The sequence below is a fragment of the Cyprinus carpio genome, chromosome B15, assembly GCF_018340385.1.
Source record: "Cyprinus carpio isolate SPL01 chromosome B15, ASM1834038v1, whole genome shotgun sequence".
Classification (NCBI taxonomy): Eukaryota; Metazoa; Chordata; class Actinopteri; order Cypriniformes; family Cyprinidae; genus Cyprinus; species Cyprinus carpio.
In genome coordinates, this window is record NC_056611.1 from 21,178,898 (window position 1) to 21,192,047 (window position 13,150).

Here is a 13,150-nt window from a genome sequence, read left to right on the forward strand (position 1 = left end):
ATTCTTCTTTTTCTTCTGCAGGTGGCGCTGTACATCTGGGAGGACAGAAAGGGACCTCGACTGACAGGGGTTCCAGAGCTTTGCACAATACCAGAGCATAATCCAAGAGCTCAGTACTGTGCCACCACTGTCAGCAGCCGATCACCACTGTGTGTAGGTTACCTCCACAGCGAGCACTTAACACACCTGTCACACACACCTAATCAGTATGTGGAGAAGGCTGACAGGAAAGAAGGTGCAAACCTTGGGTGGAGGTGATGAATGTGATTTGTGCTGAAATACTTTGGTTAAAAGCATTTGCTAAATGAATAAATGAAATGGAGTGTCAGAGTTTACACTTGAGTGACAGATTATCATATTACTTTAACTTTAAGATTTTTTTTTTGTATGTGTTTGTTCCACAGAAGAAAGTTCTTTAAGATAATACTATCATTTTGAGATAATAGCAGCACAGTAATTTGGTACATAATGTTTTCCTTTAAACAACAGCACATCTAATAGCCTTGTGTGCATGCGACCTTTGGAAAATCAATCCAGCGCATGAGTATGATTAAGAAGATGTTTTGGCAGATTGCTTATTATTTCATCCAGTTTCAGTCTGAAGACTGTGTTCACTGCACAATTGTTATGCTTAAAGCTTTACTCAAATGACTATGAATATATGAAGTTGTGTTGTTCGCAGACATCACCATCAGGCACACTAAAGTGTCTGTCGCCTGTTTCCATTATGGACCGTTACAATCTCATTGATTTTAAGTGCCACTTTGTGGTTTCTTTTGGAAACATATTATATAATTCATAAACTGCTGGGATTGAGGCTCTGAATCGAGTGAACTAGAGAGTCTTATTTGACAAGCTTTTATACTTTTAGTTATATTAGGTATTTTACTTACTCCTCATTTCCATTTTAACAAACACACATCACTACAAAAAAACAATGGATCAGTAAGATTTTTAAAGCTCATCAAGGCTGCATTTATTTAGTAGTAGATCATTTGATTCTTTTTTTTTGACTTTTCTTTCCTTGTAAAAAAATTATACTTTTTCTATTATATCTAATTGTCTTGTTTTAATTTATTATTTAATATATATATATATTATATATTAAAATAGAAACTTTCTAGCATTAATGTTCTCTATACTTTTTCTATTATATCTAATTGTCTTGTTTTAATTTATTATTTATATATATGCAGTGCCATTCAAAAGTTTGGGATCAGTAAAATTTTTAATTTAGATTTTTCTAAAGAAGTTTCTTATGCTCATGAAGGCTGGATTTATTTGATAAAAAATACAGGGAAAATTTTAATTTTTTGAAAATTCTTTTTCTATTCTTTTGACTTTTCTTTCTTTGTTAAAAATTTAAAAAAGACCCTCTAATACTAATGTTCTCTATACTTTTTCTATACTATCTACGTTTCTTTTATATAAAAAAAAATATTTTATTAAAAAATAAATTAAAAATAACCTTCCTATGTGTACTGCTTTAGGCTAACTGAGACTTGTCACAGCACTTAAACATATTTTTGCTCTATTGATGGTTTTGATTGCTTCTGTTGTCCTCATTTGTAAGTCACTTTGGATAAAAGTGTCTGGTAAATGCCTAAATGTAAAAATATATTATAAACAATATATATGTTCACATATATCACCATCAAGTGCATCTATTTCCATTATAAATATTACAGTCTTATTAACTTTAGGTGACACGTTGAGGTTTTAATTTCAAATATTATAATTTTATTTTAAAACTAAGAAAAACTAAAATAATAAAAAATAAAATGTATTTATATTTTTTTAAATATAAAATATTTATAAATACAAAAATATATATATCATTTATATCCTACAAAATAATTAAGGGAAGCTAAATATTTTAAATAATGCCTATGTTCAACAGCCGGCTATTCAAATGGGCATCAGTGTTATCAGGTCATTTCAGGCAGGACAAGTTGTCCTCTCCTGCGCCCCAGTTTCATCTCTTGACAAAAACATCAAGAATCTCTTGGCATAAATATTCACAGTAGGCTCAGATCAAAGCAATATCTCCGCGAAGCAGTCCTAAGCACTTTTACCTCAGTTACGGTTATCAGGCCTTTGCATGCTCTCCTCAGATCCAGAACCAAAACCTCAACCAGAAATACACAGAAACACACACTGGCATAATATGGGATTGCAGTGTCTGGTGAAAGGTGAAAATCACAAGTTTGATTTGGAAGGGCAGATGTTTCCTGAGGATAAACAAACTCTATTGCAGTTTGTGACTCTTAAAGCTTGCGTCTATGTTAGTAAAGATGACTAGTGAGTAAATGGTCTTACTATGGATTTTGCCGATGGTTTGAAAACACCTGTTGTGATTCACAGTGGCAAAGTAGAAAGGTTTATGAAGGGTGAATAAACACACTAATGTGGAATATCCCTCACATTAATGGATGCCTCCAAAATGAAAATCATGACTGATGTGACTTCACAGGTGCAGTTTTAACAACAGAGACAGAATCATCACTTATATGATGCTGAACAGATTGAAATAAAAAAAATACATTTCTGAAATAAAAATAATTAGTTTCTTTAAATTAATGTACAGATACATTATTTAAAAGTGTGCAGTTTACAAATATAAATAAAATATACAGTTTCATGGCCTTTAAGAAAAAATCACCCACTAAGTTTAATATGTTCTTTATCTGTGTGCTTATTTTTGTAAGAGCAGTGCAGTTAATTCAATTCATTTATTGCAGTTTATCTGCATCCTTCTCCATTTGTAGATTATTTTACTCCTTACATAGAGAATTTTAAAATAACTTATAGCTAATATAATAATCAGAAGTCAGAAAGAGCTTTATTACCAAATACACACACAAAGGAATTTGACTTGACGACAGGAGCTTCCAGTGCAGACGAAAAGTACGCAAAGTATGCATTAAATAATGCACTATATACAGAAGTAGAAATATAACACAAATATAAAAAAAATAAAAAAATAAAACAAACACATTATACATAAGTATAAAGTAAAAAAAAAAAAATAAAAACTTTAAATTAATGTACAGATACATTATTTAAAAGTGTGCAGTTTACAAATATAAATAAATATTAATAAAAAAAAAATCATCATTTATATATATAAAAAAAAAATAAAAACCAACAAACATATAGCTAAAATATGGGTATTTCTGTATAAGTTGTACATTCCGATTGTCATTTATAAAATTATATTTTATTATCAGCCTTGTATCTGTTCATTTAATGGCAATTCAGTATCTGTGTGTCCAAATAGTGCATAAAAAAAAAAAAAAAAAAAACCTTTTCAAGTAGTGTTCTTACTTTTTCACAGCTCTGCACAGTAGAGAAGTATTTAAATTGTCTGAATAATTTGTGTAGTGATGACTACATATCATTGAACATTATTTAATCATTCAAAAATCATTCTTTTCACCTGTGTGTCCCCAGGGCCAGCCTGTTAAGAGTGACAACATCTTCGTAGCGGTGAAAACTTGCAAGAAGTTCCATTCCGACAGAGGTGAGTGGTGCATTCTTGATCATCAGCGCTCCTAACACACACGTCTCAAGGGCCCTCCCGTTCTTCACAAGAGCACTAAGTTATGATATCGTGTGTCAGAGGCTGTGCAAAAAAGTTACGTGTGGCTCCTCGAACCCTGCACGTCATTGCTTCCCATCACTCAAGTCACTGCTGATGAAGTCCGATGTCCTCTCCCTTTAACAGTTCAGCAAGCATCACTGTTTGACCTCTGAAGTAACTCCGTATTGAGAGATCTTTGGCTGAGTGCCCTGGTGGGCATCACTCCAGTCTTCTCTCCACTATTAGAGCCCTTCACTGAAACTCTGGCTAGTTGCTAAGTACCAGGCATCAATTCAATCTTAATGAGACCGATGAAGTTTTGCAGTTTGAATTCAGAGAACCATCTGGGAAGGACACGTCAGTTACATCTAATGGCACCGATTATCATAATTATCTCTCGCTAGTCACTTCGAGGAGTTTTAAGGATGGTATTAGAAGGAACATGAGATTTTGAGATCCATCTTTTCACACTGAGGACAACTGAGGGACTCATGTGCAACTATTACAGAAGTTTCAAACACTCACTGATGCTCCAGAAGGAAAAACAATGCATTACGAGCCCGGGGTAAATACGTTTTTTCTTCTGTAGCCTCTGAAGGGCAGTATTAAGTGAAAAAATATGATATTTAGCCAAAATCTCCATTCTGTTCAAAAGTTTTCACCCCCATCTCTTAATGCATGGTTTTTCCTTCTGGAGCATCAGTGAGTGTTTGAACCTTCTGTAATAGTTGCATATGAGTCCCTCAGTTGTCCTCAATGTGAAAAGATGGATCTCAAAATCAAACAGTCATTGCTGGAAAGGGTTCAAATACACAAAAATGCTGTGTGGATCAATCAGGTAACAACACAGTATTAAGAATCAAAGGGATGTAAACTTTTGAACGGGGTCATTTTTATAAATTCAGCAGTTATTTTTTCTTGTGGACTATATATAAGCATCTTTTATGTGTAATATCTTATTCATGTCAGTTCTAAATAAACAATAACAGGCATTTTGTATGATAAACAATAATTAACATTTTGCAGATTCTGAAAGGGGGATGTTAACTTTTGACCTCAACTGCAATTCCCCTGCAATTATATTTAGATAAAACTACTCCTGTATCCACAAGTCTTGTTATAAATGGAGGCTTCCATATTACAACAGCTTGTTACAAATCTGATGTTCTCTTACCTGCAGAATGTTGTTCTGCTACTGATGGTTTAGACATAATGGCATTATAATGGATTGTGTTCACATCATGTGTTTGTTTTCATGGGTTAAATTTCATTTGAACTCCAGTATTAAAAAACAATATCTAAGATCTTGATGTTGATTACTGTCAACCCTGGAAGATAAAGCGGGGAAGTATTGATTGATTCTCTCTGTTCCCAAACAACAGTTCCTGTGGTGAAGAAAACATGGGGTAAACAAGCATCTCTGCTGGAGTATTACAGTGATTATGCCGATCCCTCTATACCCACCATTAATCTGGGAGTACCAAACACAGAGAGGGGTGAGTTATTGGAAGCGTTTTCATACTTTCATATTTTCATCATGTGTGAGATTTGTTGTTAAATCAGTTGTTGTACAGAAATATGGCACTGTTGTACAAAAATGGTGCTCTGTTTCAGTCTTATGTTGTATTCATAGCCAAGCAGAAATTAGGAATGGTTACTGGCACTTTCTACAAATAAGGTGCAAAATTGGGTAAAAATTGTTAAAACCTGTATGGGCTGAATTTATTTGATCAAAAATACAGCAAAAACGCTATACATATATTTGAAACAGTTTAAATATATTTTAATATGCTATTTATTCCTCTGATGATAAAGCTGAATCTTCAGCATCATTACTCCAGTCTTCAGTGTTGCATGATCTTTCAGAAATCATTCAAATATTCTAATTTGGTGCTCAAGAAAACAAATCTATTGGTACTTTTGTAACATTATAAATGTCTTTACTGTCACTTTTGATCAAATTAATGCATCCTTGTTCTATAAAAGTATTAATTTAACTGACCTCAACTTTTAAACAGTAGTGTAGGCCTGATGCAAACATACGGTACAGTTTAACACCTACTTGCAAGATGTTATTTAAAAAAAATATAAAATAATACTAAATAGAATGGCTAGCAGAGTTTCAATCTGATGATGCTAGTTCTTGGGTGTTGTCACAGTTTTAAGTAATTTTATGATATTTTTAATAGCATTTAATGCATCAAAATGTGAGACGTTCATTACAAAATTTGACTAGTCATTACAGTTATTAAAATAATTTTTTACTACAATAAATAGAATTTATTTCAAAATTTTAATGCCGTTATAAGATTTGTTAGGTAGAGTCTTAGATAGAGTCATTTATTTATTTACCTTTATTTAACCAGGAGAAAAAAATGTACATAAAATGTCTAGCACTTCAGGCTGGATCAAGTATTGGCTTTTTGGAGTCTAAGGACAGATTGAAAAGAGGTATTTGACTAGAGGTGTTTTGGCTGTTTTCTGATGATTAGAATGAAATATAACAAGTTAATATAAGAAGCAGTCAGTAAATTCTATGTGCTTTAGGGTCAGCTTTCAGTATCTCTTTCTAATCCTGCCAAGCCAACCCACAAGCCTTACGCTAAACTTTCATGAAGTCTCCCACTGATAACCTATGCAAATTTGATCTTCAGGCTGAAGTGAACTCTGTGCTTTTCTTCTGCAAGTGTTTTTGCTAGTTTCAGCCCGACGCAGTTCTCATTTTCCCGTCCTGTGCCACGTCTTTTATATAGCAAATGCATTTGCTCCCATATGTGCATTCAGGGGCGTGCTGGTCTGAAAATGAGGTGTGTTCAGGCGCATTGTTGGCACGTTGCTGTTTTGAGGAACTGAAAATAGACTGCGCAATAGACCAACTCAAACCTGGTCTAAAGTCTGGTGCAATGTTTTTTCTTTGTTATTTAAAGAGTGCATTAGTAAGGGGGGGTCCACAACGCGCATACAGCAGCACACAAACATGCCAAATATAATTACAATGTAAAATAATATTATTGTGTAGGCTACATAAATATAAAAATGCCTACATGTCATAATGGATAGTCATTGCATGTATCAGAATTAGGCTACCTATTTGCTCACGTATGAGCGGCTCCGTTTCCTCTCTGGAGACGTGTTCTGTCTTTGCACTTGCAAATTCCGCTGTGTAAATAGCAAATCCGCCATGGCTCGAGCGCAACTGGCTCTTAAAGGGATACCCCCCAACAAAATGAAAATTTTGCCATTAATCACTTACCCTCATGTCGTTCCAAACCCGTAAAAGCTCTGTTCATCTTCGGAACACAATTTAAGATATTTTGTATGAAAATCTGGAGGCTTGAGACTGTCCCATAGACTGCCAAGTAAATAGCAGTGTCAAGGTCCATAAAAGGTATGAAAGTCATTGTCAGAATACTCCATCTGCCATCAGATGTGCAATCTGGATTATATGAAGCGACAGGAACACTTTTTGTAAGCGAAGAAAACAAAAATAAAGATTTTATTCAATAATTCCTTTGTCAACGGTCTCCTCTGTGTTTCTTCATATCACCGTATGCTGTGTATGCTCTTCTGTGTCATCCTCACCACAAGGATGCACTGTTTCTACATGTATTTAGCTTTGATTTCAAATAAAACAGCGCATCCTTGTGGCGCGGATGACACAGAAGAGCATACACAGCATGCGGTGATATGAAGAAACACAGAGGAGACCGTTGACAAAGGAATTATTGAATAAAGTCGTTATTTTTGTTTTCTTCGCTTACAAAAAGTGTTCCTGTCGCTTCATATAACCCAGATTGCATGTCTGATGGCAGATGGAGTATTCTGACGACGACTTTCATACGGTGATATAAAGAGACACAGAGGAGCCCGTTGACAAAGGAATTACACTGCTATTTATTCATCCAAAATACCTTAAATTGTGTTCCGAAGACGAACAAAGCTTTTCCGGGTTTGGAACGACATGGGGGTAAGTGATTAATGACAAAATTTTCATTTTGGGGTGGAGTATCCCTTTAAAGAGAATGGGAGATGAAACTCTGATTGGTTTATTGCATGTTACGCCCAAAAATCACCCATTAATCATTAAGAGAATAGGGGCAACCTGTTAAGACCATGTGCCCGGGCTCGCCGATCATTTTCCCGTGATTAAACTAGCAAAAGTGGATTCGGACACGCCCTGAGTGCACATGCCAAGTGCGCTTTAAATCATGCGCTTAGATCGTTAAAATAGGGCCCTGAACTGGAAGTTCAATCAGAATCACAAAGTGGGACATACACCTAAATTTTTTCTACTGGAGACTTTCAATTTACCATTTTGTCCATTCAGCTGAGCACCTTATTTCAATAGAATGCCCTCTAGCACTCTCTTTTCTGCTGTTTTTTTTTTCCAAAACTCAGTCAAAAGTAAAACTTTATTTGAAGTAGCTTCTGATGGGTCAGTTGTTCGTTTGATCACCTTCTCCCTTCTTTTTGATGTTAAAAAGCTCTTGGCACATTCTGTTCCCATGTTCTCCTTACTTGTTTATTTATAAGGGTGTTAGTTTGACATGATGTCTCTGGCTAAGAACCCTCTTCTGTGGATTCTCTTCATTTTCTCTCTTGTTCTTGTCAAATCAGCAGGATTCTTGTTTTTAATCATGACAGATAGTAATGAAAGAGAGTGATCAAAGACCCTAATTTATCTATCTATCTATCTATCTATCTATCTATCTATCTATCTATCTATCTATCTATCTATCTATCTATCTATCTAACTATCTATCTATCTTTATTTTAGGATATTTGTTGTGGAGAGTGTCCTGTTCTCCCTGTGAAGTCTGAAGGCAGCACATTTTGTTCTGTTCTCTTCCCTTAGCCGTCATTGTTTTTCTGGCATTATTGTCACCAGTGCAGTTTCTTCGTTCTGCTAAGCGTACAGTTCCTTCAGGGTCTTGCCTTTCTCCTGACGGTGCACATTCTCTATTCAATATCACAATCTGATTGTGTGCTTAGGAAAACATTTCCCTCACATACTCGCTGATATCACATCATGTCTGCGGTACTTATCCGAAGGGTACATAATGGAAATATAACATTCCGTTCTCATTCCATTCCGTTTCTTCGGACAGCTGAATGACAGCGGTGAGGTGGAGGGCTGAATTGTAAAGCTCTCAGCAAAGTCAGACAAAGTCAACTCGCCTCTGGGTATTTAAAAAAACACAAGGTAGCTGGATTTGAAGAACATTGATTATGTTTTGAAAGGTGCTTGCAGACTTTTCTTGTACGTTTCCAACACATTACGTACTTTTATCTACTTGCAGGTCACTGTGGGAAAACATTCGCCATCTTGAGGAGATTTTTGAGCAATCACGTGCCTAATACCGATTGGCTGTTGATTGTAGATGATGATACTCTTATAAGGTAAGCCTATTCAGCTGTCAGCTTGTGTACATGTAGGCAGCATGTGCCTGTTTTCTGGGAAATGGCATGACTTTACAAGGAATCTGTGGTGTTTGTAGCAATTTACACGTTGGTGGGTGGCATAATGTGTTTGGTTCTCACAGCTTGCCCAGACTGCAAGCCTTGCTGAGCTGCTATGACTCCAGTGAGCCGGTGTGTCTGGGAGAGCGCTATGGGTATGGACTGGGTCAGGGAGGATACAGTTACATCACTGGTGGTGGGGGGTGAGTGTCTGCTTCACTGTGAAAAAAAAACAGCTTTTGACATTATTTGATGTAACGATGTGTCCTAAACACATTTAAAGCTATGAGGTGAGTTATATTGGACACTTTTGTATAAATTAAAATGAATCATTAATCAGCTGAGAGAAAGAGCAAGAGATGTTTTAATTTATTGATATGGGATATTTTATTATTCATGCTTTTTTCCTCTGTTTTTAGATTTAGATTTCCATTGTTGTACCCTTGTTGAACACTCAAAGTTAATCTTAGTTTAAAAACCTTAAAAATAGTAACACTGTTAAATGCAATGTTCCATAAATCTATTATACATCTATGAATATTTATTTTTCATACTGTATATCGTAATATTGTGATGCATACATTTACTTAAGGCTTTTAAAACCATTAATTTTATTTTGTGTGTGTGTATGTGTGTGTGTGTACTTTAATGAAATGGTATTTAGTATCGACCATTTATCAGTTTTAAATAATTATTGGCCACAATTTTAATATTGATTTATCCCTAATTTGAAGTCCAAAAAACAATAGAGTATTAAATTGTGTTTTAAATCATTTAATTATATTCATTATAATAAATAAATATATAATTGAGGATCCTGCACACCTTTTCAGTCCACATGTGACATGGTTGCAAGTTATAAGTTCTTCCCAATGAGTAAAAACTTCATTATTAATTTGCTGCATATCCAAAAATAATTTTTTTTTTTAAAAATTATATAAATAGGGAACAATTTTAAAAATAAAATAATCAGAAAAAAATTGTGAGTATATAAGATTCACGGAAAATTGCGTTATTTTATAACCATTTATTTATATACGGAAAAATGAAAATCAAAACTTACAAAAGAAGAAAAAAAACTGAGGTTTAAACTGAAATAATTTTTTTTTCATTGATAACTATTATTTTTATTGAAAATATTTTTTAATTATATAGAATCGCAAACTGAATCATGTGTAATTAAATATATCAGCATTCCCAGTTTCTATTAATAAAAAAAATTTCATAAAGGCAGCAGAAATATCAAATAAACTATCCAATATGGTGGGCCTTCCAGTGTTACTCAGTAGGCCTTCAAGTCAAAAAATACCAAAATCAGTAAATACATAATTTGGTGTAAATACAAACAGTCATCAGTAAAAAGTGTAAATACAAACAGTCATCAGTAATGTTAAAATCCACTGCCATGACGACAATGTAACATTACAAATCACAGAGGTGACGAACGACAATGTAACATTACAAATCACAGAGGTGACGACAAAGTGCACCAACCACATTTGCAAACTGAGCTCTCTTATTTGGCCCCCTATAGATAAATGCCAACATGTTGTGCAATTTGCTAGCATATTTGGAAACAGTTCCTGCAGAAATGAGCTTACCGTAAGTGACTGTGTGCACATGCAACAACCTCTCATGTGGGATTCACAAACCCTGCAATGATAAATCAATATTACATATCACAGCACTCAATAAAGGTGTATTCAGTTGTTTTTAAAATCCTGCATTGGAGAAGTCAAGTATTCTGTGCTGCTGTGTTGTGTCTGGTACAGGATGGTATTCAGTCGAGAGGCTGTGGTCCAGCTGTTGGCGAGTGGCTGTAAGTGCTACAGTAACGATGCTCCCGATGACATGGTTTTGGGCATGTGTCTCAATGCTCTACGAGTTCCTGTCACACACAGTCCCCTCTTCCACCAGGTACACACACACTTTTATCTAATCCAAATAAGGATATACCACGGACTTCTTTTTTTTTTTTTTTTTTTTTTTTTTTTTTTATACTGAAAATGATTTACATCATTTATCAAATGTTTTTCTTTCCAAGTAATTTATGCTAGCAGAGCGGTTGTGTCACTAAAGGTCTTAAGCAGTGCTGTATAACCAAACTTTAATGTAGCACAGACTTCCACTACTTTTCTAAAACCCATTTGAGCTCAGTCAGACCTCACATCACATTTTTAAACGAAATGTCACTTCACTAGTGTATGCGAAGATGTTCTTTCTCAGGGTTTCTTTTAATGCACCAAATATCAGGAAGTTAGGAACAGTAGTAGTTTCACTGGGTTACACTAATCCTAAAAAAAGTCCTTGTTTTTGAATTCTGTCTCAGGCTCGTCCAGAAGATTATGCAAAGGAGTTTTTGGCCCACCAGACCCCCATTTCCTTCCACAAACATTGGAACATAGACCCTATTGCAGTGTTCAACAAGTGGTTGAAGGATGACAAACACACAGAAGGACTACAGAAAAACACTAAGGATGAATTATAGTGTCTGTGTTTGTATGTGTGAGAATAGTAATGTGTGTATGTCTGGTCTGTGTCATCACTGCGCATCCTTCATTCTTCTTATGTTTTCTATATAGTGAATCTTGCACAAACATGAATGGAAGGGTGCATTCTGGTCTGTATGAATGTTCTTAACTGTGTTGCATGTCTTAAATGTTTGTTGGAGAAACATTTCTGAAATATTTATATTACACGATTATCAGAACCTGTTCAAGGTTATTTGTAGGTTTATTTTTAAACTCATTTGTTTTCTAAAAGATTGGAATTATTTGTGAATTATAATGTTGGAATTTATAATAAACTTCAAGTCCTGTTGCCTTAAATCTGTTTTTTGCAGTGTCCTGATTTCAGTATTAAACACAAAAGCAGCTGCATCTCATAACTAATGAGACGCTTGTCATGAAGTGCTTGTGTTGTGTGGTCATTTTAGGCCCACAGTGGTGCACAGATCCAGAAATAGTAAAAAAAAAAAAATGCATATGATGAATCACTATGAGGAACATTATTATTTTAGTTAGTGATGATGTTCTTGGATGTTTTTGAATGTGATTTACTGTAAATGTCAGATGATCTTAATGAAAAGTCTGTAACATACTTTTGTTAAAATTTCTCACTGGCAGTGTAAAACAACACCCTTTTTACCTTGTCAAAAACAGCTCTATTCACAGCGACCTGTTTCAGTGCATGTCCCTTTAAATGATAATGAGCTACTTCTCACCCCGCCCCTCTCTTCTGTCTTCTTTCGTCGTGGAACTTGCTAACTAGCACATTATTAGGAAAGGTGATTTTAAAAGATTAATTAAAAAAACATCTCGTACTCATTTCTTCTGGAGGTAAAGCTGAATCATTAATGATTTGCACAAACATAAACACATTAAGGTAGATCGGGGGGCGCATTTCCTTCAAAAACAAAAGTAATCCACTGCGTCTTTAGCGGCTCATATGTTGGAAGTAAATGACGACTGCTATGTTCATTACATCCAACAACAAAACACCTCAGTCATTTAGGAGACATTCTTGTCTGTACCTGCTCCGGAGTCCAAACAATGGCAGACTGTTCACAGCTCACTCAGGGCAGGTCTGTGATAAAACACCAGTGGCCGTCAACAGCCGTGGGACATCACTTTGTGGGGCCAGAATCTGTGAACTGCTTGTTTGAGAGAAAGTGCTTATGCTTTGTGGGGATTTAAAAAAAATAACTGGGTGGATTTTAATTATTATATGGTGGTTGTGTGTACACACACTGGCAAGACACATTTAAGTTTAAACACCATGTGAAAGTGAATTTTGCATCGGATGTCACCTTTAATAGATTATTCTAGCCATAGATAAAGCATCATACATTTTAAAGGTCAACTGTGTAATTTATACACCTTATGATGACTGTTTCTGAACAAATTTCCAAAACAGCATCTGCACAGTCAAAAGCAACTTGCATCTACAAAAATGAAAATTCTGCGTGTGGTGCTGCTGACGTAGAACACACCCTTGTGTCATTCCAAACCCGCAAGCCATTTGTTCATCTTAGGAACACAAATTAAGATATTTCTGAGGAAATCCGAGAGCTCTCTGACCATCCATAGACAGCAAGGGTACTACCAC

The 13,150-nt window shown here is 35.1% G+C and overlaps 1 protein-coding gene across 3 annotated transcripts in view; it reads left to right on the forward strand.

Moving 5' to 3' along the window:
• LOC109074273 (beta-1,3-glucosyltransferase-like) overlaps positions 1-11,871 on the forward strand; it is a 63,202-nt gene extending 51,331 nt beyond the window's left edge. The window contains exons 9-15 of one of the 3 annotated variants that reach the window (XM_042739755.1): positions 22-153; positions 3,454-3,523; positions 4,966-5,079; positions 8,884-8,983; positions 9,127-9,198; positions 10,816-10,960; positions 11,373-11,871. In XM_042739755.1, the coding sequence (XP_042595689.1) occupies positions 22-153; positions 3,454-3,523; positions 4,966-5,079; positions 8,884-8,983; positions 9,127-9,198; positions 10,816-10,960; positions 11,373-11,531 (792 nt within the window). In that variant the 3' untranslated portion in view covers positions 11,532-11,871. Of the gene's footprint in view, positions 1-21; positions 154-3,453; positions 3,524-4,965; positions 5,080-8,883; positions 8,984-9,126; positions 9,247-10,815; positions 10,961-11,372 lie in introns of all 3 variants that reach the window. The other 2 variants (XM_042739754.1, XM_042739757.1) reach the window with 2 other exon arrangements.
• The last annotated feature ends 1,279 nt before the right edge of the window (positions 11,872-13,150 follow it).